General features: G+C 53.8%; 9 protein-coding genes across 9 annotated transcripts; 3 read left to right on the top strand and 6 right to left on the bottom strand.

The window, feature by feature from the left end:
* Positions 1-192: 192 nt before the first annotated feature.
* Positions 193-818, top strand: PG997_007949 (Rpp14 family protein; the record flags this gene model as incomplete). Its single annotated transcript, XM_066812264.1, has 2 exons — positions 193-403; positions 457-818. 2 exons carry the CDS (start codon positions 193-195, stop codon positions 816-818), a joined length of 573 nt encoding a protein of 190 aa, XP_066667606.1.
* A 12-nt stretch (positions 819-830) lies between these two features.
* Positions 831-2024, bottom strand: PG997_007948 (uncharacterized protein; the record flags this gene model as incomplete). The annotated part of the gene is made up of 3 exons (XM_066812263.1): positions 831-1511; positions 1571-1896; positions 1961-2024. The coding sequence occupies 3 exons, from the start codon at positions 2022-2024 to the stop codon at positions 831-833; spliced, it is 1071 nt and encodes a 356-aa protein (XP_066667605.1).
* Positions 2025-2523: 499 nt separating this feature from the next.
* PG997_007947 (mitotic checkpoint protein bub3 protein) lies at positions 2524-3809 on the top strand (the record flags this gene model as incomplete). The annotated part of the gene is made up of 3 exons (XM_066812262.1): positions 2524-2533; positions 2602-2958; positions 3088-3809. The coding sequence occupies 3 exons, from the start codon at positions 2524-2526 to the stop codon at positions 3807-3809; spliced, it is 1089 nt and encodes a 362-aa protein (XP_066667604.1).
* Positions 3810-4416: 607 nt separating this feature from the next.
* On the bottom strand, positions 4417-6046 carry PG997_007946 (uncharacterized protein; the record flags this gene model as incomplete). The annotated part of the gene is made up of 2 exons (XM_066812261.1): positions 4417-5653; positions 5754-6046. The coding sequence occupies 2 exons, from the start codon at positions 6044-6046 to the stop codon at positions 4417-4419; spliced, it is 1530 nt and encodes a 509-aa protein (XP_066667603.1).
* An 887-nt stretch (positions 6047-6933) lies between these two features.
* On the bottom strand, positions 6934-8407 carry PG997_007945 (uncharacterized protein; the record flags this gene model as incomplete). The annotated part of the gene is made up of 4 exons (XM_066812260.1): positions 6934-6963; positions 7037-7717; positions 7787-8052; positions 8236-8407. 4 exons carry the CDS (start codon positions 8405-8407, stop codon positions 6934-6936), a joined length of 1149 nt encoding a protein of 382 aa, XP_066667602.1.
* Positions 8408-9764: 1357 nt separating this feature from the next.
* PG997_007944 (WD domain-containing protein) lies at positions 9765-11887 on the bottom strand (the record flags this gene model as incomplete). Its single annotated transcript, XM_066812259.1, has 5 exons — positions 9765-9866; positions 9925-10041; positions 10106-11124; positions 11177-11783; positions 11864-11887. The coding sequence occupies 5 exons, from the start codon at positions 11885-11887 to the stop codon at positions 9765-9767; spliced, it is 1869 nt and encodes a 622-aa protein (XP_066667601.1).
* Positions 11888-13086: 1199 nt separating this feature from the next.
* Positions 13087-14023, top strand: PG997_007943 (chorismate mutase; the record flags this gene model as incomplete). The annotated part of the gene is made up of 2 exons (XM_066812258.1): positions 13087-13157; positions 13261-14023. 2 exons carry the CDS (start codon positions 13087-13089, stop codon positions 14021-14023), a joined length of 834 nt encoding a protein of 277 aa, XP_066667600.1.
* Positions 14024-14246: 223 nt separating this feature from the next.
* PG997_007942 (bcp1-like protein) lies at positions 14247-15180 on the bottom strand (the record flags this gene model as incomplete). Its single annotated transcript, XM_066812257.1, has 3 exons — positions 14247-14681; positions 14738-15025; positions 15094-15180. 3 exons carry the CDS (start codon positions 15178-15180, stop codon positions 14247-14249), a joined length of 810 nt encoding a protein of 269 aa, XP_066667599.1.
* Positions 15181-17525: 2345 nt separating this feature from the next.
* PG997_007941 (uncharacterized protein) lies at positions 17526-18548 on the bottom strand (the record flags this gene model as incomplete). The annotated part of the gene is made up of 1 exon (XM_066812256.1): positions 17526-18548. The coding sequence occupies one exon, from the start codon at positions 18546-18548 to the stop codon at positions 17526-17528; it is 1023 nt and encodes a 340-aa protein (XP_066667598.1).
* Positions 18549-24453: the final 5905 nt, after the last annotated feature.

Raw genomic sequence — 24453 nt, 5'->3', positions numbered from 1 at the left:
TTCAAATCATCCATCAATTCTCATGCCTCACTTCAAAGTTCAAGAGACAACATCCACACATACACACTCGTTTGCAGCTTATTGAGTCGCCGGGATACTGCAGTGATTGGAGTTATTCCAGCTATTCCAGTCACTAATCTCCCGGAATCATTCTCATCTTGCATCTTCAAACCACGCGCAACATCCCCCGCCATGGTCCGCATCAAGGAGCGCTACCTCCTGGTGAACATTCTGTATCCCAGTGAGATCGGTGTCAAACCAGGAGTTCCAGATGTCGTCGTCATTAACCAGCCAACAACCGACAAGCTGACACCGCAAGCGCTGCTCAGGGGAATCCGCGCTGAGGTGGGCGATACTTTCGGTGACTTTGGCTCGGGTGCGCTTGAAGGTGGTGGTCTTCAAGGTAGGTCTTGCCATACGGAGCTGTCTTCGTCCCAGTACTAACCCTATTGCTAGTAAAATACCTGTCAAATGCAACATCCACTTTCATCTTGCGCATCACAAGAGCGCAGTATCGCATGCTGTGGACAGCACTGACCTTCATGGATCACGTGCCGGTTCGGGATGGCAAACCTTGCACATTCCGCGTTGTTCATGTCAGTGGTACTATTCGCAAAGTCGAGGAGGCTGCCATACGGCACGCCCGAAATCTGATGTTTGCCGTCAAAGACCAGGCGGGCGAGAAGGACAAGGCAGCGCTTGAAGCCATGTTCAGTCAGGCGAAGCGGATGCGACAGGCAGCAGCAGTCATGCCTACGCCGTTGAATGTCGAAGATGATTCGGGCGATGAAGATATGGTCGACATCAGTGATGATTGAAGCTGATGGGTATCACGTTCTATTGGATCTAACGATCTTAATTCCACTGTCGCCGGTGGGCGGTGGCAATCCGTCGTATGGGTCATCATCGTCATCAGGAATCAACTCGGGTGTAGTTGCTCCCGTACCAGAGGGATCGGCATGTCCCATCCTCTTAGCTTGCTCTTCGTCCTCCTCCTTCTCGGCCGCGTCATAGGCCTCCTTCGAATCGACCCAACGCTCCTGAATGTCGAGGGCTTCCATCATGGACGACTCGTTACGCATCGCGACCTGCCATACGGTATCATTGGCGCCTTCGGCACCTCCGAAGACATAGCCGCCAGCGCGATCTATGACGCGAAGGAGATGCATCATACTCTTCTTATTCTCGACCGCCAGAACCTCGAAATGGACAAGCGCAAAGTTCTCGATCAAGTCGGCGACAGCTGAGTTCAGCCTGGCGAACTTTTCACTGCGCAATCCTGGGGCTTCATCTTCGAGCGAGGGGAGGAGATAGTTGAGGTCCTGCACTTCAGTGTAGTAATCGAGGTTGAAGGGTAAAGGGTCGTACGAGGAGAGTTTGTCGATCTTGGTCAGTACGTTAATGTGGGGGAGATCCATCTGGAGCATGGCGCGAAGGGTGAGAAGTAGGTTGGAGATGTAGAGCGAGGGCTGGGTCAAGCAGAAGGAATCGGAAAGGTGTACTACAACCAGCTGCTCGGAATTAGCGTCGCATCTGAGAGGGAGGCAGAAGTCGAGGGGTGAGCGCCTACCCTGTAGCCCAGCTTCTGAAGCTTGAAGAATATATTCCGTAGCGAGTTGTGATGGGTGTATAGCTCGACTTGTCCAGGGCAGTCGAATAGTACATATGAATCGCCCAGTTCCTTAAGGCCATTTTCTAGCCACTCCATATTGTGTTCGAGCTCCTCAAATGCGTAGAGAACGCCGCCGTTGGGGCCCAGTTGGTCGTCTGCCATGATCTCTTCCAGGGTGACCAAGTCGCGTATGTCCAAAGCACAGGGATAGTTGGTCTTGTCGTTGGCGGGATCGAGGTTAACAACAGAGCATTCTCTGCCTATAGCGCTCATAAACTGGTGCACTGTTCGTACTTGTGTTAGCGATTTGGGTGGGCATGGGAAACGAGCTCGGGGGCTATCACTCACTGCCATCGCAATAGGTGCTCTTGCCCGCGCCGGGGCTGCCGACCAGGAGCTGCGCGAAAGGCATGTTGAAGAAGCCCTACGAATAACACCTGAAGTAGTTCGGGATCGAAAAAGAGAGAGAAAATAAGAACTAGAGTATTGGCTTAGCCGATTAATGTAGAAGGTATTTAGTAATTGTTTCAACCTCGCAGATTATGAGGGATGCGACGAGACCAATTGGATCATCAAGAGGGAGTGGAATTGATTGATGAAATAAATGCCCCTCGCCTGGAGCTCTCCGGCCGTCCAGGCCTGCCCTTTGCCCCTCCATGACTCCATGGCCCGACCAGAGCTTCTGGAAGCGACGCCTGCCAAATTTAGGCGGTGTTACTCAGCAGAAATAGGGGAGCATGGGAGCTCTCTCAATTGATTGTTTATCGGCGACGACTCCATTGCAGCAAGCACCGTCCCATTCCACCCATAGCAACCGTCGCCGACACATGACAGCAGGAGCTCCGAATCGCAACGTTTGATCCCAGCTCCAACAATAACAACATCGCCGACGCACATTGACTCACTCAACCATGGCGCCCAGTACGTATCCAATTCCAATCCGCCAAATTTCCAAGCGCCGCAATGCTGACTTAATTGCCTTTCCAAAGCAACACAATTCGAGCTCGCGCAACCGCCGAACGATGCCATTTCCTCGCTAGTCTTTGCGCCCGACGCGCCGACGCGCCTCCTGGTCTCGTCCTGGGACAAGAACGTCTACCTATACGACACACACACCACCGCCGAGAACGGCGACGCCGAGGGCGGCGTCAGCCACGGCACCCTGCTCAAGACGTACGAGCACCGGGCGCCCGTCATGGACGTGTGCTTCGGCGCCGACGACAACGAGGCCTTCACGGCGGGCATGGACTGGGAGGTCAGGCGGGTCGACCTCGAGAGCGGCGAGCAGACGACCGTGAGCAAGCACACCGCGCCGGTGCGGAGGGTGGTCTATAGCAAAGCGCATTGTAAGTGAAGCCCCTCGACACTGTTACATCACCTCCCATGTTCGCAGAACAACTGGCAGATTCACGCTGGTTGCAGGCGAACGAACAAATGAAAGAAGGGAGAATTAACAATTGTTGTGTCACAAATAGCCCTCCTCATCTCCGCGTCCTGGGACAGCACCCTCCACATCCACAACCCGTCGAACCCGTCCTTAACGCCGCTCACCGTGACACTACCCGGCAAGCCGCACGCCATGGCCGCGTCGCCGTCCAAGGTGATCGTGGCCATGACGTCGCGCCTCGTGCACATCTACGACCTCGCGACGCTGGCCGGCGCCCTCGAGTCGCAGACCGGCAGCGCGCCCCCGCCGTGGCAGCAGCGCGAGAGCTCGCTCAAGTTCCTGACGCGCGCCGTCGCGGCCATGCCGTCGGACGGCGGCTACGCCACCTCCTCCATCGAGGGCCGCGTCGCCGTCGAGTGGTTCGACGCCAGCGCCGAGTCCCAGGCCCGCAAGTACGCCTTCAAGTGCCACCGGCAGACCGATAACACCGCCGCCGCCGGCACCACCGACGTCGTCTACCCTGTAAACGCCCTCGCCTTCCACCCGGTCCACGGCAACACCTTTGCGAGTGCCGGCGGCGACGCCACTGTCGCCCTCTGGGACGCCGAGGCCAAGCGCCGCATGAAGGTCTACCAGAAGTTCGCCGACTCGGTTGCCGCCGTGGCCTTCAGCGCCGACGGCCGCTTCCTCGCTGTCGCCGTCTGCCCCGGCTTCGAGACGGGCATGGAGGACTACAGCGGCGAGGGCCGCACCAAGATCGTCATTCGGGAGCTTGGTGAGAACGAAGCAAAGGGTAAGGGTGCCAAGTAAACCCGAAGGAGAGACCCTAGTCGGATCTAGATTGCGGAGTAATTGGTAGTGGGCAGACCAGGCAACTTGGTCATATCAGAAGGGAACAGTGTGAGATGATGGTGTGCCGTTTGTTACAGCATCCATCGATGTCAATACTGTCAAAATCCCAAAGCCAATGCCTTTACAGGTGTTCACGGGCTGGCCTCAGTGGCCCTGGCCAGCTGCTCCCCCAAGATAAGAACTAGGCCCCTCTGAGGAAACGGTACCACGGATCCTGTCGTCGTGTCGAAAGTGGTCATATAATTGGCGAGGGAACTACTGTTACGTCACCTGGCGTGGGCGAATCGGCGTTATTTGGCAGGCGAATATCATACCTGCCTTTGTATAAATAGGTGGCAACTCACATGACACGTGCTGGGACAACTACGAAAATGAGTTCTATGATGATACCTACTTGACACAGAATTTCTATCTACCTGGTAGCTTTGTGATGTTTCCCATGCTAGTTTGGTCGCCAAAAAAATGCCATGCATGAACTCCGACCGGCTGAGCTCATTGATGATATGGCGATTAAACTCTCCGCCTGCAAAATTAATAACGATCCCATTTTTGGCGTTCTCCATCTTCATGTTCTTGCATTTTCTTCCTCTCTCATGTCGTCCTCGTCTTCCTCAAATTCGTCGTACTCTTCGTATACCTCATCGGCGGGGAAAATATGGTTGCCACGTTTGTCCCAGTAGGCTCCTGACGGACTCGAAGCTCCAGTAGAGGCATATGGAGTAACATACTCTTCACAGTCACTATCCGCATGTGAGCCCTCCTCCGTTCTGCGCTCGTCATCTTCATCTTCATCTTCCTCTTCCTCTTCATCCTCTCCTGATTCTGAGTCGTATCGGGGTATTCGGATTTGCGACAGTAAGTTATCTTCGAGAAAGGTGGGTTTCACAATTTCCAAATCTCGGAAATTGGCAAAGTCTAGAGCTCCTTTCTTTGACCGTGGGACATACTTGATAGTACTTCGGCTATCCGCCGACCGCTCACGTTGGGGTCTGGACGTTGCCGGGATCGTGATTTCGGCTTGATCGTGCTGGGTTGTTCTCAAATCTCTCTTGGGTCTGGTCGGCAAGGTGCAGTCTTCAAAATCCGCCTTTGTTGGCCAGGCTTCCTTCTGCTCACCCCTGAGGAGCTCAAGGTTCTCGTAAATGCCAATTCCTCGAGACCTTTTATTCGACTGACGAACACTCGGACTCTCTGCCTCATCAGTCCCAGTAGCCAGCTTTCCCATACGAGGCAGCGTTGATGATCTCTTGCGCTTGTGTTTGCCCGTGGCATAGAATAAGAAGTCCGTGGCTGCCTCCTCCTTTGAGAAGCCGTCCCCTGCACGCCATATGTGTTCTGGCTGGCTACTGGCCTTCGGATACTTGTACTGTTCGGTTGATGGTGTTTTGATGATGAAGCCACCCTTGAGCACGCGTACGAACTCGGTTCTATGCGCCTTCTGGTTTGCTGTATTCGTTATTGGCAGCTCCCCCAATATTGTTCGTCTTGAGCGGCTCCTGGCTCTGGATTGGGATCTTGGCGTGATGGGTCTTCCACGGCCACGGGACACAGGACGCTCAGAGCGTGGAGTTTCTGGGATCTGCGTCGCTTGCGAAAGTGGTGTGTCTCGTCGTATGCGTCCACCTGGGGTATCGGGATGGACCAGAGCCTGAACTGGTTGCGGCGGTTGGCTGGAACGCTGCCGTCCTGTATTTGGTATGACTCTGAGGTCTACAGGGCTGGATCTATCGGAGTCGATTCCAGTCTCGAGTTCCGGAAATATGTTTCTAGGGGCATGTTCTTCATGCAGTGTTCCGGGAGTTCTGTGGCAGTCAGAAATATGTTTCTCGACAGAGAGAGAGAGACCAACCCCCTGTAATGCCGGTGGCCCCAGTGCGAACAATAATAAGGATGGCGATTTACCTTGATCGTTGAGATCCTCCACGGCTTGTCAAGCTCCGAGCTCTTCGCTTACTAGAGTTAGCACGAACGGAGGTAGCAGTGTCAGCTCTGTCCAGGCCAGCTCTCGTGGCATCATCTTCCTGATGCTGTGAGTAGATCTGCGTAGTTGCCCTGTGCAGTCTGGTGCGTCTACGACCTCTGTTTGCTTGTGAAAGTGGCTGTGTCTGTGTATCCGGAAGAGCAGTAGAGATGGGGTCCCGGGAGCTGTTGATAGACGGTACTCGTTGCAGGCGCCGCGGAGGAGGATTCGACATTGTGCCAGCCAGCGTGGCCTTCAACCATGTCACACTCCAATCAAAAAGTACTCGACGCAGAAACCCGCTGGCGGCTAGCAGCCGACGATGAGAAAAGAGCGGTAGTTGTGGCCAGAAGGCTTGAGGCGCATGAGGATGCGATGCGTGAAATCGTTGCAACTACAAAGAGCATGGAAGTCATGAAATGCATCCTCCTCTACAGTCACACTTTCGTGTCTCATTTTGGAATGTGCATCAAAAATTGCGTTCAATGGCTCTAATACGGAAGGCACGATGTGCTCAGGGGCAGGTGCAAGTGCGAGCGCAAGTTACAGCCGGTTGTGCCTTCCGTTTCGGGCTTGCAAGTATGACCACTTCCTTCCTCAAGGAGATTAGGTACAATATGGACATTGAACCCATCACTGTTTGAAATAACTGACCTGCATATAACGTTTCGACGAACTCTCCCCTGTCAGTTGACAGCTTGAATATCCATTGGTGTACACGCATATGCAAGTGAGGAGATATATCCTTTAGATGTAGGAGACTCGGCACTTTCTCCAGCAATGCGAAGCAGGTATCGTGCAAGAGATTCGGTCATCAACTACTAATTCTCGAGGTGAATCGAGCCATAGAACTATTTCCTTAATGATACCAGTCGCCGTTTTTAAGCCAACTGCTGTCTGCTTCCAAACTTCGTTTCCCAGATTTCACCCTGTGTGTTGAAAGCATCCAATCCCAATGCTTGCGATGAAAACCCAACGCAACCCACATGTCCCGGTTCCTCGCCTGTGAGAGACACGCCGTCACCCAGATTCCATGAATTCGTCTCCAATCACACGAAGTACTCAGTATCGTCGTTTATTCGGAGACCACCAGAGCCATCGTGGCCAACGAGAGCGGCGGCTCTACTCGCCTCTAGCGGAAGGCGTGATTGGCTGTCAAGATTTGGTCAGCTTATACTCAGGTCCCTATGATCAATCGCATATCAAGCCTTGGAGAGACACGTACCTGCTGGGTCGGGACGTAGTCAAAGTGGCCACCCATGTTGAGCAACCAGACATCAGCCGGGTTCTTGGGGGTCTTGTTGCTCCAGAGGAAGCTGTTGGGGAAACCGTGCTCGAACGGAACCGCGCTCTCGATCTCCTCAATGTCTTCGTCGGAGAGCGCCAGGGTCAGGGCCTCGATGTTGCCCTTGAGATGCTCGATAGTTCTACCGCCGATGATCGGGAACACGTTGGGCGTCTTGGCCATGACGTATGCCTGGGCGACCGACGTAATGATGGTGTTCTTGCGCTTGGCGACGGCCTCGAGAGCCTGGCTGACCTTGAGATCCTTCTCGGAAGGTTCGGCGGCTCGGCCCTGGGCTCCCTGCTTGCGCTGCTCGCGCTGCTGCTCCGTCTTGAACTTGCCACCACCCAGCGCGCCCCAGGGGGCCAGGCCCATGCCTTCCTCACGGCACATGGGGATAATCTCACGCTCGAGGTCGCGGTTAGCCGCGGACCATTGACCCTGGTAGACGCTGAACTGGCGAAGACCGTGATCACGGGCGTACTGGTTAGCCTTGGATACAACCCAAGCGGGGCTGTCACTGATACCCAGGTACAGGACCTTGCCCTGAGACACGAGCGTGTTCAATCCCTGCATCAACTCGGGGATCGAGGTGCTGTAGTCCCACCAATGAACGTAGAGCTATATATCTCGTGTGAGCGCCCCGATTTGTACGTGAGTTGAGACTCTGGGCTCTTCCCGGAGACTTACAAGGTCAATGTAGTCAGTCTGGAGCTTGCGCAAGCTGGCGTTAACCGAAGTGTGCAGACTCTTGGTGCCGTTGCCGGTGAAGTTGGCAAGGATCTCGCTATCGCCACGGCCGGCCCGGAAGCAGGTGGTGTACTTGGTGGCGATGACCATCTGTTCTCGGTTTCCGCGCTTCTTCATCCACTCACCAAGCCACGTCTCGGATTCCTCGGCCTGATAGTTGTTGGCAGTGTCGATGAAGTTGCCTCCCTGGGAATAGAAGAAGTCCACTGTGACACCAGCATGTCAGTAAACCGTGAGAACGAAGACCATCTCGTTTCGGTCCCATGATGCCAAGCCCGTCAGACCGTGCAAGTTTCCTTATCGGGTCACCAGACCGGAAAGATCGCACGCCGTGATTCGATGGAGCCCGAGGCACCGGTCTCCAAGGATACCTCAAAGGATGAACTTACAGATCTGCTCAACCGTCTGCTTGTCGCAAGCACCCATGAAATCCTTCCATGCCTCGCCAAAGTTCATGGCGCCCAGGCAGAGCGGGCTCACCCGGACCGAGGCCGTCGGCGAAAGGAGGCGATAGCGCCCCAAAGGGCTCTTGGGCTGAGGAGCCATGGGTAGAGGAGCCATGATTGCAGGTTAAAATGCTGATCAAGAAAGACTGGAAGCGACTGTCCAGCGGAACGGATGTAGCTGGTAGTTGTTTTTAGCAACGGAGGCACTTGCGGTTTCCCGGCCAAAATACGGAGCTCCGCGTGTGACTGCCCCGGAAGCGGTTAGCACCGTTACGCCGGTCCCGTTGACGAAGGAAGGAGCAGGCGTGCGAGGGGGCCATTGTGCTTCTTGGGGATGCTAATATTTCCAAGGCAGCAATCCTTCTCCTCGCGACTCTTCAACAACTCACGACAATAACGTCGTTTGTTGTAAAAGCTTCATGAGACCCGATTGGGATACACGCTCTGTAGAAGGATCGTCCGGAAGAAAGCCCTCGCCATTGGAGCCTCAAGCTCCAGTGATGAAGACTACCTAACTTCCGGCCAATAGGCTCATATGATGTGGTGCTACTTGGGGCATTGAACGCGTGGTGCAGTTACACGAGGGTCAGGTCACTCACCTCTACTTTTGGGTTTGTAATGCAGTATAGTCGTCCTCCAAGACAATCAGTCGATAAATAAGCTGAAGTAGTCAATTGTAGGTATCCAATATATTTGTCGACGTCACGATGTGGTTAACTTGAGGAGCATGCATAGTTCCAAGCGGCAGACAATGGGGGAATTCGATAGTCTTTTATAGGCATATATTCCTCCACTTCCGATGTCAAGAGAGCCTCTCATTCTTCCATTTTATCCGAATGCTGACAATGGGGATGAAGCACCCCTCGGTTTCTTCAAGGCCGGCCCCCGTCCGCACTTCCCGCTTCACTGCGCTCCTCACTACTGCATACGGAAGACGGGTACGACTACGTAAGTGGGCACCAGGCCGGCAAAGGGGGCTCGAACGACTACGTATGATACAAGCGTATCTATGATCTCATCGGCATTAGGAAATAATGCATCGCGGAGTGGACATAAAGACGGATCCCGAGCTTCTCCATTGGTTCGACACCAAATATCTGGTATTGCTGATTAATAAGATGCATATGTGATGTGATGCTCAGAGACAAAGAGGGGAAACCAATCCCGGGCCTTGTGGTCCTTAAGTCCGAACTATGCATGTAAGTACCCAATGGCACCTCCAATTCCTTCTGCAAGAAGAAATGTGCAAGCCAGGGCGGGGTATAAGGAGATGGAAAGGGTTATATGCGCCATTGGCGCAAGACGAACGACTTGACGGTGAACCCGGATGCGAACTACGGCCTGTATGAATCTGTCTCCATACACAGATACTACCTACAATAATAAGGCAGCTGAACGAGGTATGTAACAGTAGGTATGCGTGCATATCATCATCTCTTTTAATATCTACATGGTGGTACATGAGCACGTCGCTAGCAGGTCCAGACGCCGACAATACCATCCTGGCGTCCTTCGACCATGTATCCATCCTTAATGCGCACATGCTCGACGATGGCCGGCGTCTTGTTTTCCCTCTGCTTGCGTAATGCCAGCGCCGCACTCCCACTGTCGGGATTCAAGTTTGTCGTATACCTTGACAACGTCCTCCTGGGCGGCGCACACAATTCGTCTGTCGTCAAACATCATGCTCGTAACGGGGTGATCATAGGCATAGGCATCGAAGATGGAACCAGTTCGGAGATCCCATATCTGTAGCCACGTTAGCAAACCTCTCGAACGAAGCATTGTCATAATCATCTAGTTTCAAACTTACCCGAACACTGCGGTCCAGACTGCCGGTAACCAGATGCATATCATCAAACTGAAGGCAGGTTACTGGTCCGGTATGGCCGACTAAACTTCGGTGTACTTGGCCACTCCGCAAATCCCATAATCTCACCATACCATCAGCGGTTCCACAGGCAAGGGCAGTCTCAAAGACCTGGATGGCGCCCACGAAGTCGGCAGCTGCTGAACTCGACCTGCTCGTTGATCTCCAGCCACCTTCGCTGGAGCCCAAGGATTGCGATGCCTGTGCAGCCGCCCACATGACGTCCAAAGTCTGGACACAACGGCCCTTGTTCAGATCCCAGTGGCGCAGCGTCTTGTCGGCAGAGCCTGACACGAGCACGTCTCCTCGGAAATGAAGAGCCGTGACTTCGTCGACGTGTGCTTCCAGGGAGAACAATGGGCAATCAGACATGCTTCCAGCGGGTGGGTCCACAGGCTGGTCATCCTTGTTCTCGAATGCAAGACCGTCTTCATCTTCTTCGTAGCTTCCTTGAGGGTCGTAATGCGCCTTGCTAAGGTCCCATAGCCGAATGGTCGCATCCCTGCCACCAGTGGCGAGGATGTTGTCCTCAACCTGGAGGGCTCGGACGGACGCCGTGTGCCCCTCGAGTAATCCTATACAGCGTCCGGCATTGAGATCCCAAACCTTGACCTGATCATCCATACCCGAGGAAACCATTGTGCCAAAGGGGACATCAAAATCGAGTGCTGTGATCTGATCTGTATGGGCCTTGATCTCGCGGATTGCCGTGCCCGGCTCAAAATGCTCATGCAAAATGGGCATCGACTTTCGCCGGATAGTCTTGTGCCTTTTCGGCCGTGAAGGCGTGCTGTTGGCGGAGGGGATCTTCTCGTAGACGGACTTGGACATGAATTCGTCCGCGTCCTCGTCGGTGACCATATCATCCTCGTCGTCCTTGGTAGGCGTCAATTCCCTTGCTATCTCCTCGGCCTCGTCGACCAACATTTGGGCGTCCTCGATGTGGCCCTCCATATCGATAACTACGTTTGTTAGCAAAACCTGTACTGTAAAAAGAGACATGGGGAAGCCTACTATCGTGTTCAAGTAAGGCTTCCTCTTGCTCCAACCCGGCCAACCGATCCAAGATGATCTTGCGCATGCCCGCAAGGTTAGCAATCTTGTTGTCGATCTCGCGAATCTCGCTGCTGGCCATGTTCTTGCGGACTCCAAGCATCTCCAGCTCGTGGAGGAAGGAAGCCCTCTCCTTCTTCAGCTTGTGCAGGTGTTGCGGGCTGTCCGGCGCATGCGGCTGCTCCTCAATCATCTTGCGGCCTCTAGAGACCCGCCTCCGATGCCTCTTGCCATCCTCGGACAGTTCAGGGAAGCTTGCTTGGAAGCCTTGGAATAATGAATAGGTATTGTCCTCGTCGGGTATTTGTCGTAACAAGTCGTCGGAGAGGTAGGAGAGCGCGCGGGACTGGATCTCCGTAGTAGAGAGTTTGGAGCGGACCAGGTCGGTCGGAGTGGTCTTCGCCATGGAGAACATACTCCGCTGGATGCCGGGTCTCTTCATCTGCTTGTGTACCTCGGCCATGGCGCTTTGGTAATGATTGCCATTGGCTGAATCATTAGATAAGGGCCCGACCAGGTGGCCAGCAGTCGTAGTGATTTTGCGAGTAAAGGTCTCTATTCCTCGAGTCTGGGACTTGGATTAGCCGGGTATAGATAGATACAGAGGGGGGCAGCACAGCATTGGGCAGCACGCGAGCAAGGACCTACCGAGAGGATTGAGCCGTCGCCCATGGAGGCTTCATCACGAAAAGCATTGTCGAAATCTTTATCATCCATACGACAGCTAAGACCGGGCCGATACTTGAGCGATTGGACAAGCAGCAGGTCGGTAGCTAACGGGTTGCTGTTGGGCAATTGAGAAGCGTGGAGGGGAATGGGCTCAAAAACATTGAACACTTATCACGATAATAATTTGATGGAGCCACGAAAAGAAGGCATAATCGTCTGGGAATAGAGCTCTCTAGCTGGACTGGGCTGCTGGCGTGCCATCGGATGGCTCGTGCAGCCTAAAATAATCCAATGCGCTAAAATACAAGGCTGCTGCTAGGACGGCCACTTCACTATAATTGGGGGAGCGACCTGCAAGCGACCTGCAAGCGACCTGCAAGCTTGCAACATTCTGCTGACTGAAGGTGCGTGCCCTGCCGCCATTCGTCATTGGGCCTTTTGGGCCAGGGATGATGGGGGGCTAAGGACGCTGTAAAGAGGTGAGAGCTCTGCAACTGCAAAGCCGGACATCGGCTTGGGACGAACCAATTGGTTATGCGAATAACACGAACGATAGAAAGAAAGAAAAAATCTTGACAGTACCTAAGTATACAATCCACTGCCAGCGTATTGAGGTATTAACCATTCAGTGGAGGGGCCAAGAGGGCTGGCTGCCTACATACATGTATGTACACATCTTGACACAGGTATATTGATGGTGGGCTATATCGGACCAGTTGGCCAAGTCCAATTAGTTGTCAGTGGGCGCAGAAGGTTTTCGCGAGAAATCACAAGCTTCTTACCCAATGATCAATGTATTGTCAGCCGTCTTTGTTAGCCCATAGGTCTGTGGCTGGATATGATGTAGACTCTGTACGTAGGATGTTCTGAATTGACCACGGCCCTTGAACTATCGGAACATTGAGGAAAGGATAGGAAACAGAGAGACATAATCGCATAAGCAGTTTGCACTTACACAGTGTTGGTATGTGCCACAACGTTTGAAGCTGGTGATATCGCATTACACCGCAGACGACAATGTTTGCTTGAACTTGACTCGTCTTAATCCCCCTCTGGACAACGCCGGCTCGGAGCCCAGAAGCTTTACACAACCAACAGGAAACTTTGCCCACCATCAGACGAGGCACGCCCTCTCTTTCACCTCGTCAGCGCAATATTGAACTCAGTTTCCGGGCCTCGCTTTCAGAATCGCTACACACACCATGGATACCGTAGTGGATCTCTCCGACCCCTCCAAGGCCTTGGATCTGGCGGTCATCCGCTTCCAGCTTATGTGCGTACAAATCCTATCCAAGAAGCTCCTCTCGAATATGGACGAGGAAAGCGCGTGTTTCGCTCATAAGGGCTAACGTTTAGTATTTTGATGTACAATGCAGTCGCCTGGAGGACACCATCATCTTCCACCTGATTGAGCGAGTGCAGTTCCCCTTGAACCGCACCATCTACGAGCCGGGCGCGATCCCGATCGGCCACGCGCACGACAGCGACAGCGACAATGCCGAGCACCAGAAGCTCAGCTTCATGGACTGGTACCTGCAGGAGCAGGAGCGCCTGCAGTCGCTGATCCGCCGCTACGAGGCGCCCGACGAGTACCCCTTCTTCCCGGCGGCGCTGCAGAAGCCGCTCCTGAAGCCGATCGACTACCCCAAGGTCCTGCACCCCAACGACGTCAACGCCAACGCCGAGATCAAGCGCTTCTACATCGAGTCCTTCCTCCCGGGTGTCTGCGCCCACCGCACCGAGCGCGGCGAGGCCGCCGAGAACTACGGCTCCACGGCCACGGCCGACATCGCCTGCCTCCAGGCCATCTCGCGCCGCATCCACTACGGCAAGTTCGTGGCCGAGTCCAAGTTCCAGTCCGACCCGGAGCTCTACACCCGCCTCATCCAAGCCGGCGACCGCGACGGCATCGGCGAGTCCATCACCAACGCCGCCGTCGAGAAGCAGGTCTTGGAGCGGCTCCGGAAGAAGGCGCAAGCCTACGGTACCGACCCCTCTGCTCCTGACAAGGGAACCGGCGGCGATCCCCTTACCAAGATCAATGTCGATGCGGTGGTGTCCATGTACAAGGATTTCGTTATTCCTCTGACCAAAGTGGTGGAGGTGGATTACTTGATGCAACGTTTAGAGCAGAAGTGAGCGTGGAGTGCATAACTACAGCAGGTTTACACCAAAAAAGAAACGGCCATTCAACGTTGTGAGACAGAACTAGACATACTATAAGGGATGATGAAATAAGGATCAAGTCAGCAGAGCATGCATAGACTACGGAGGGCGATGGAATAGGCACCACTTTCTGGAAGAGAAATAAATAAATAAAAACTGGTTTCACAATGTCTTGGATTTTATGGGGTATCTATCTTCACGACGGCGGGTTGATGTAGTCGCCAACAGCCTTCACCGCGTCGGCGAACTTGCTCGCCTCGATCAGGATCAGATGCCCGCTCGGCATGACGCCCATCTCCTGGAAGGCGCGCTTGCTGTCGGCAGCCGAGGCGTCGTTGTTGGTGAAGGCGTAGGTGCCGTGGGCGGCGGCGTACTTGTGCAGCACCTCGTCCTCGGGGTGGAAGTAGAAGGTGGCCGGTTCCTGCTTGCCCTTCTTCCTCTTGCGCTCCTCCACGTCGAGCGTTGACTCGATCTCCTGATACGTCTTGGACAGCACGAGGTAGTGGCTGAACTCGTACGGTTCCTTGTCCTCGACGGCGGCCTCGATCTCATCGATCAGCATGCTGTACATGGGCGGCGCGATCTCGGAGGGCATGTTGATGAGCCGCTCCGAGAGCACGAGGCCGACGTGCTTGTCCGGCGCGGCCAGCAGGGCTGGCACTACTGAGAGGAGAGGGACGAGGTGGCCTTGGCCTTGCCTGAGAGGTAGCTGATGAGGTCCGCCATGGGCTTCTTCTCGCGGTGCTCATGAAGGTTGAGCGCGGTCACCATGGCGTACGGATCGCCCCCCTCGCCGTCCGTCTTGACCGTGGAGCCAATGGTGGGCTGTGAGAGGATCAAGTCTGCCAGGCCCGAGATGTCGAACAGAGCAGAGTCCACATCGAGCAACTGGCGCAGTAGCGCTTTGCTGCCGTGGAAGTCAATGTCGGCATTGAAATTGAACCATTCAAAGTCGACGTTGACAATATCAAAGTCCTGCCGAATTAATTAGTACGGAGGGGTCGTAGGAGCGGCGCCGCCTATGGATGTGAAAAGGGACTTGCCTCGTCGTCCGAGCTCTCACCATCCTGCACCATCTTATCCGGATCGGCAGTTGTGCCGTCGGCTTCTCTCGCTCTCTTCTTGGCCATCTTGAATGATATGGAGATTTGTTTTTATGACTTGAGATTCGCTGATGTCAGGTCCCGAGGCGCGCCCAACTCCGAAATATCGTCGCTGCTCGGTGAGTGAAGAACTTTTGAAAGATTGGGCTGCCCCTCGCTAAGCCTATCGCGGAGTAGCTCGAAATCGATAAGCCTGTCAATGGTCATGCTCCACCCCGCATTCGAGCTGGCGTGGGGCTTCCAATGTCTCTCTTAATGAACCCGCCAGATCGAAATCAAAACGGGCATTCAGGAGAAACCAAAATCTACATACGATTTTCAGGAGTCGATAGGGCTGGTTATGAGGTATGGCTACGCGCAACTGCATACTTGGGTAATTGCGATTTACAGTTTCCCCCCGTCTACACTCCAGGTACGTTGGACAGGGAGACACGCCTTGTGGAAATTCTCCGATCTATACCTGCAATGTACTTGGAACGATTAGCAGTTGATCGTAAGCCCACACACACAATGGGCTTCATGTAATCAGAAGCAACCAGTTCCATTGATTAGTGAGTTAAATACAACGAGGTAGGCTGTTAACGTAAGAAATGCCATTGGGGTTGCTGATGATAGATGGGAGGAGCTGCAACCTGCGATATCTCCATTATAGAAGCATCCGAAGGCTTGAGGCTGCGGAGCGTTGCTACCTCGTCACTCCAGGCCATAGGCAGGCTACATGTGATATGTATGACTGGTCAAAAGTATATCCCAAGGAGTATTCATACACCAACCGCTTACGCATGCCGATTCCATTCGCATGCAGAATACCCGGTCCGCTCTGCCATACATAACGAGGCACACCATACACCATGAAGCCAATAGGGCTATAGTAGTTTACCTGGCTGAAGTCGATCGCTCGCGATTATTCGAGCTATTCTGTTCATTAAGCGCGAGATATGGTTCGGTTCACCTGGGGTTTATACGTCCCAATGGCCCGCATACGACGGAGAAGCTGGTCATCTCAAAAACGGAATCATAAACCAGCCGTCATCCGAACTTGGCTTTGTATGGTAGGGGTTTCACGGGTGAAGCAGCATGGTCATAGGTACTTCCCTGATTACAGATCCTGACAACTGCTGTTAATACCATCTCGGCGCAATCATATGATATATCGAAGTTTCGAAGCCCCCAGATAAAGAAAAGAAGATGCCGGGGAAGTAGGAGTGGTGGTGGTAGCTACGGTAACAGTCGCAACACCTCAGTCTGCAAGGAACTGACGACGATCGCGCCATCAGCTCACAGCCACCGATGGATGTTCAAGCTCCTAGCTATGCCGCGTAGCCGAAAGACAAAAGGCAGAAGCTTGTCAAAATGTTACGTAGATATGTACATACATAGAGAGTATGTAAACAGGGACATGCATGGAATGTTCAGAACAAGGATCCCGTGGTCCAAGTCATCTCCCTCATCCATAGCTATTGAATGGCGCGCCATTCAGAAATGCAGCAGCTCCTCCAACGGTCCAACCCCTCTAGGGCCCCAGGAGATCGCGAGATGCAAACCACTTTCCCAACTGCTCGTGCCACTATTAATAGAGATTGCGCGGCTTGGACCCCCCCCGGCGACGGAAAATTTACCCCTTAGCGAGTGAGATGAGAGGGTTGGGGGGACAAGGAAAACGTGGAGAGGCACGAAGCTTATATTGGCAGGACGACACGCGGCGACCAGTAGGTTTTCGTGACATCAGGGTAAATTCAGCCTGTATGCCCTCGAATCCGGGGAAGCCCTGCAAACGAATAGAAGCCCGCACGTCGCTTACTTTCCATGCAGGCTGCCCCTCTTCCTCTGCCCGGGCTTGCATTGGGCCTGGCTCGATGTTCTGCATGTTCATTGGTACTAATGTCACCATGGAAGATATGAATTGCACACCCGAGTCAAAAATCGACTCGAGTAAAACATATTATTCAGTAAACATAAGTAACTAATGGGTATTGTGGTTGCAGTAAGCAGCAGAAACAATAACGAGATGATGATGTCCGGAACTTCCAGCGCCCCCATCCATGGGCAAAGCAGCAAACACCGATTTTTCCACCAAACGCACCAAGGAAATTGGCTCAGAATGAACTCCATGTCCCTCGTCCATCCATCCATATACATGTCCCCCTTTTAACCGATGACTCCACTGTTTGCCTAGCAGCCAGGCAGAGGGGAGGATTCGACGGTCCTCCCAAATTAACAAATGCTGAAAAAAAAAAGGCCTGGGATGGATCCAGGCCATGAACCGAACCAATACGCCATGCACCCAAGTCGCTATGCATTAGGACCACCCAATCAGGCAGTCGACAATTCGCTTTTTCATCCCCCTCCTGCATACTTTGCATTGTAACCGCTCAAGACCGGGGCGTCACATCCGCTGGGAAACGCAAGTAATCGTGAGGCACCGGGGGCGACTTGCCGAACGCTTCGCGCGTCGCGAGGTCTAGGCCTTCTGATGTCTGAGAGCCTGGCGTGCGCACCTCGGTCTTTGGCGTATCGGCAGGCGTGAGTGAAAGACCCAGGCCGATGACAGCCTCACCGGAGCTCATGGGCCTCGAGTTGTTGTTGTAAAGTTCGTACTCTCTGGCCTCCATGGCCAGCTCGCTTGTCTCGTCGAGAAGCTCCCGGCGAGCGAGCTCAATATCGTGCCGCGCCTGCTTGATGTATTGGTCGTCCAGTAGCGGGATGATGCGGTACTCCAGGGCCTCCATGATGCAACGCTCCGTGACGTTGATTTGCTCGCACGACCACATGTCGCGGCCCCACTCGTTGGCGTAGTAGGAGGTGGGCTCATGTAGGTCCTCGATGAATTTGTTGGCGATGATCAGGGCGGCCAGCACGTTCACCTCGGGGAAGACAGCATCGAAGTGGGCTGGCGGCTGAATTGGACCCGAGGGCATCGTGTGCCGCTTCGATGCCGGGCTAGTCTGGCGCGACCGGGGGTACGACATCCGCCAAGTATTGCGGTACCGTCGTGGGAGGGCGTCCAGAATACAGGTCGCCAAGGCAATGGCATCCATGGGCAGCATGGCGTGCGTGAGGATATTGTGCACGACGGCCACCGAGGGTGATTCCAGGGCAAGTCCCGGCGGGAGCATCCTTGTCAAATGGATTGCCGGAGCTAGAGAGCAGAAAGCCTGGTCAGTCGTCCGGGTTTTCGAGAAGGTAGTAGCGAGGCGAGTTGAATTACCTAGAAGGTCTGAGTTGAGTACCTCGGCATCGCCAGGCACGATGCGAGGACTTTGGGTTGCGGAGGAGTTCTGGGAGGAGAGCGGTGGAGTAGGCAGGTTCGATAGCGGCTTATAAAAGGTCCGGAAGTATGCCTCGTCGAACTCGAAGTCGTCGTCGACGACGGAGAAGCTCTTGTTGTGGCCCATTGTGAGACGGGTGGGTGGAAGTGTGGTTGTCGATGGGTGGGATGGACGACGCTCTCATCAATCAAGACACTCGAATACTGCACTAGATACGGCAGTGGGTTGTCCTCATACTCTAATGGAGGGCAAGAGCAGAGGGCGATGTTTAGGCGGGCAGCTACTGGGGAGAGATTGCTAACACCAGTGATCGCGGATGAGAAATGGTAACGAGTTGAGATTGCGATGATGAAGGTCGCGAGAGCTCTACTTATATACAATGGCGGAACCGAGACAAGAGGAAGCTGAGCGAAACCACAAACTCGCAGCCGGAGCACGACAAGCAATCTATTTTCGGGATGGAGGAGGAGGGGAGAGGATAGATGTGAGATGGGAAGCTCGGGAAAGGCAGATGGTTATATCGAGACAGGAAGAATATGTAGGCGTAGCGTAGGCCTGCCTGTATGCATAGCCGCACACACGCACGGTTCGTTAGCGAGCAGGACTGCCCAAGATGCAATAGCTTGTCAGGGTGCGCCAGGCTAAAGGATGGGGCCTACAGGGAGTACAGGGAGTACAGGGAGGCAAGTAGATACGTCAGGTACATCATGTGGAGGTACATCGATACCTCCGGCCCAGCCAGCTTTTGCTCGAGTCTGGATGTCGTGCTCGTAACTCAGAATAGCAATTCGTCGTGCTGGATACCCGCAAAATGTAATGAGCTCTTCTGGTAAGGCTGATGGCTTGGTGGACAGCAGTGGGGGGGATGAAAAAGAGCGAGATTGGAAGAGAAGACTCTGAACAGACTGACTGGTGGACAGACTCTCTCAGCAGCAGCACAATGTCCACCTGCAGGTTCCATGGAGGAGGACGGAGCAGAGCCAACTTTCCCCAAGCTTCTGGCTTCTACATACATGGAGTCAGGATCGAACGTGCACAAGCAGGCCGCTTTCCCAGCACCTAGGCAGCTAGGGTCGGGCGGGTTGTGCAAGTGGAATCACTATGATCGCCTTTTCTGTTTACCTTACGTGTTAGACGCGGCTATTCCTTGTTTTCTTGGGTGAAGACAGAGCATTAACCTGCGCCTGGGCATAACGCCATAGAGTAGCAGTGGGCTCCATTGCTGCGTCGAGCTACCTACCTACCGCATACATAGTAATACATAATGCTATTATGTATTTGATGTTGTTGATTCCATGTGCATTAATACACGAGCACACACACACACACACACGACACACTGAAGAAAGTGCACAAAAAGAAAAGTGGACGTCAAATGGCCGTTTTGGGCGTGCGGTGGCTCAGACGGACGCAACAGGATTGGTCGGGCCCTGGCAGCCAACACCGAAGGCTACCTGCGCCCAAGCAGACCCAAGGGCCCCCTGCCCAGCTAGCCAGCAAGCCCAGGATCTACCTGCGACTTTGGTGTGTAAACTTTTTTTCTTCCTGGGAGCATCATCCCGCACTAGGGCCCAATCAGTGACTCGCAAGTCAGCCTCATCATCATCCTCAATTCACACCACACAACGCAACGCAGGCACAAACAAACACGACAGCTTACGACCGAACTGATTCAATCCGCGTCGCTCCGTCTCTGCTCGCTCAGTGATCCCGCGGGACGCAACTCAGACAGCGAGCGACGGACGGCTATTCCGGCACCATGTTCCTCCGTGGCTTGCTTCTCAGGGTTCACCCGCCAAAGCCAGGCCCCAGCACGCAATAGGCCACAGACACGGAGCCGATGTTGTCTGTCAAGCTGACACACTAGCACGCTCGTAACGAACCATAGAAGAAGCCATCAAAAGTCGGAATCCATAATCCAGCTGCCCCTCTCCATCCTCCGGAGGCTGAGAGGTGAAGGAGGAGGCATGCCCGCTTATTAACCTCTGATTGCTTGTGCATACACATCAACCCACACGTACATAAAATTGCTGCATGAGTCTCGAGACTGCCAATTCTAGGCAGTTCTTTGGACTGGCGGTACGTACTGACAGTAGCATCTCTGGCCATCTACCGAACCATCCACTTGCAGACATAGCCATCCATGATCCTCATGAGGAAATTAGCGAAAAGGGGCCTTCTCTCACCGCTCTCCGCTTCGCATTTTCCAATCAGCCAAGGTGAGGTGCGCCAAGGGAGGTGCGGCATCCTCGTCGGATCACTCTCGCGTCCGTGTCTTCGCGATAGACCCGCAGATCAGCGATCGTATTCTCAACCCCTACACACACATTGCTAGCAACGGATTAAAATGGGATTTTTTCCCAAGTCCGCCAAGCAGGGCCGGAGATGCATCTCGACTCGTATGTTTCTCTTGCTTGTATGTCACAGTAACAGTACATGCACCCTGGGCAGCCTCGGCCGTTTCTTCAATGGCTCCTCACTCTGGTCTTATATTTAGGGTCGACTCCATCGGGTTCCGTTCGCCAGTTCCACCCGAGGGGCAACATCATTCCGATTAACCATCTGCATTTCACCACTTTACGGCACACGGCAAAGTCGTGAGACCTGAATCGGAGTGTTTTGTTCCAACCTGAGCTGAGGCTCGTATAGCGGGACATTGACGGTGCCGGGGGGTGGAGTTGCTCGCTCTGTTTTCCCAACGATGCGAAAAGCCAAGGGCCAAGGATCAAGCACCAGAGCAGAAAACTGGCAGACTGGCGGCTGGCTGGCTGGCTGCTTGAACGTGTTTATTGCTGCCCGAGCTCCTCGGGATGCCGTGGTTGTTTCTTCATGCGACACTCCAGGTTCTGTCCAGATTTCCCCTCCGCCCATTGACGATGACGGGCCAATATGTAAATCCGCGGCAGTTTTCTTGTTCTAGACGCAGCTCACGTGCCACCCTCCATCCCATGCCGGAGCGCATGAGAGCCAAGAGAATAGCATCGTCGGTAGATGCAAACCGGTTGGGAAAGTGATCGCCAGGCACAGCATCTGAGTCCTTGGGTCCTTGGCCAAGACCTTGCAATAGTCCCCTACCTGCCGACCTCAACTAAGGTTCCCATGATGCAGGGTTCACTTTTTGCTTAGCCGCTCGCTGCCAGCTCCATCGTCCGGGGAAATCGCTGTTGTCGGTCTTCCCACCTTCAAACGGCTCCCCTCCCAAAAACATGTCGACGTCCGAAAGTGCGTCCCTACAGTCCCTACAGTACCGCCTACCACGACCTGTCTCTTTCTTCGTGACCCGGCGTCAAGGGCGCCAGTTTTGGCGCGAGCTGGCAATGATGTTAAAAAAGCCCACCCCAAGTTCCCACATTACTTGGCTGTGCGGCCAAGGCTACGGTTACACGGAATGACGCAGGTCGCACGGGAGAATAGGGTGGGATTAAGGATGGAATGCCCTCCGGCCTTGTTCCCTGTATTTTGGCCGAGCAAAAGGCGGCAGACTGGACGCTACTCTGTCTTGGTCTGGCACTATCTGCCCAACGAGTCAGCAACCTGTTCCTTCGTTCGCGCTCTAAAGTAAAGTGCAAAGTCCCGGTGGTTCCCACGCAGAGACATCTTCGTCCAATAAATGACACTAGGCTAGGCCTGACCGAGAACACAATAGATTCATAGTTTAGGCAGTTTTATATCTGTCTCTGGCAGCGGCGCCTACCCGGCCCTTCTTTTTGGGGGGTGGGGTGTGGCCGGCGGCGTGTCTAGACTCTAGAGCAGCTGCCAACCGTACATTGTAATCACCAGGGCAGCATTCTCTGCCCAATATCACTTCTCACGCATAAGCAGTATTATACCTTCAAGTGACGCAATTGTTGTTCGATGCCATCGTTGTGGGTTTTCGACTCGGAAGGAGCCGCATAACACACGACTACCACACTCTCCCCTCCCGAAGAGCCTTTTCCATTCGGACAGAATAAGCCGGCGAACTGGACTCGAGTCACGATGGCAAACTGTGGTTTCAACCCTGAGACGCCGTGTGCGGTGTGCCTATCTAGTATGCGTCTTTCTCCCGTCAGCTCTAGCTCTGGACCGACACACTGGCTGTACCCGGAGCGAATACCAAGCCTATCTGAGTGTAGCTCTTTTCCTGACAAATCGTTGGTTCCCGTACGAGGGTCTCAGGTCACGGACCCTGGCGTCAATCTGGAGAGCTGGACGTGATGTTTGCTATCAAAGTAGTTTGCTATGAACTGCGGCAATAGAGTTGAGACATCGGGCGTTTAGCCTCAGACCCGGGTAGTAAGCAGAGGCGCACCCTTTTAGGGCTGCCTGCCACCGCCGCCGGGGCACGGAACCTGCATGCTTGGGCGTGAACTAAGTCAGCTCGGGATGCGCCAGAAGGCTTCTCTTCGTTCGGCGTTTCCCGCGTTGTACCACTTCAAGACTTTTCTTCCGAGAGACTGAAGATTGATGTCGAGAAAAATGTTCCGCAGCGCCAGTCTACACCGCGACGTTTGCCTAGACCGCTCCCTATCGCTAGCCGCAGGCGAGCGCCGAAAGGGGAGTGCTAGAGTTCTTTCCCGTCTCCGGGAAGATACCAAATCCCACAGAGTAGGGCCGAGCGCGTCTTTGGCACCGTCTTGGCTTTCCTGGGGATCCTCTGGTCGTTCGTCTATGCAAGACTGTAGTCTTGAGGACGATGCTTACTCCATACGACAAGCATGAACGACAGCACCACCGAAACGCACACTTTCCCGGATCGGCATAGTTTGCGGCTGAATTTGTTTGTCTTTGATGGTGAGACCAGGCAGCCCGTAAAGCGAGATCTGTTGCATCCACGGGTTCCTCTAGCTACGAGAAGAGATTTTTCGCGGGAAGCTAACCTCGTCTACTGTTCTTGTCGACCGCTTGTTCTCCAAGCTCTGACAACCCAAATGATATGTTTGCTGTAGCTTGCGCAGCTCCTACGTATCTCGTTGCGAAGCTGGACGGGTGCTTGGTTCAGGGAGCTCGCTTGGGTGTCACCCACTGGTAGGTATGGAGTCACACAGCAAGTAAAGCTCTTCTCTCATTGCGTATAACTATGAGTGACAACATCTGCCGGATGTCTTGCTCCCATCAACTACCCAATCAAGGACTATAGCCATTTATTTGCGAGCAAGAACACAATGACGATTGTCGTCATGATTTACCAAACAGGAAGGTGTTGGGAGGGTATACACGTAGTCTGGCCTTTGTTCATCTTCTGATTGGCCTCGGACGCGCGTTTATGCCTGCTTATCATACATGGCCCCCAAAATCCAGGAGCTTATATCAACGTCTGTCATGCCGCCGTATTCAATGAGAACTGCCTTGTGACTTAAGCCAGAAGCAAGTCAAATACTCAATAAGAAACGTGCCAACTTTCCCGAGCATAATCGCGACAATGACTGACCAGAACGGCAATAGCAACTGTAAGTGGACTCCCCTGGCCCCCTTTGTCCTCACGGAACAGTAATAAGTGGGCAAACCAGCCGCTTACTCTCTGCATAGGTACCAACTGTGAGAACCCTCTCTTGTGTTGATCTCTGTCTCGGCTGGATTGGGGTCGTGGGACTAGATGCCCGTTGCAACACTATGTGTCGTTCTATCCATCGCATCTGCGTTTGAGACTGGTATCGATCCGCCAACCGGCCGTCACTGATTAAGGGTTCTGTACATAGGCAAGAACTGCACAAACTGCAAGAACTGCAGGGACTGTAAGTGACTTCATGCAATTTGCGCCGCCGCAGTTGTCGTTTCTAATCGTCTCCTAGGTACCGGTGAGTCCTGCCCTCAAGAAAAAAAAGGATGCCTCAATCGCCTAGCAGATAGCTCCGCCTCCTTACTGTATGAAAGAGGAAAGCATATGCCATGCTCAACAAGCAGGGGCATATTCGACCAGGCTTTGCTTCGTGTCTGTCATTAGGGGACCAGCTAGTGGACTAACACTTTGCGTGGTGAAGCATGCGACAACTGTTCGAACTGTAATGATTGTCAAGGCTGCGAGAACGTAAGTTACCGCATCCATTTCCTT

Source organism: Apiospora hydei, assembly GCF_038363865.1.
Source record: "Apiospora hydei strain CBS 114990 chromosome Unknown utg000006l_segment0_segment0, whole genome shotgun sequence".
Taxonomy (NCBI): Eukaryota; Fungi; Ascomycota; class Sordariomycetes; order Amphisphaeriales; family Apiosporaceae; genus Apiospora; species Apiospora hydei.
Note: the sequence above shows the minus strand (reverse complement) of the source record. Positions and strands in the feature narration are given on the sequence as shown.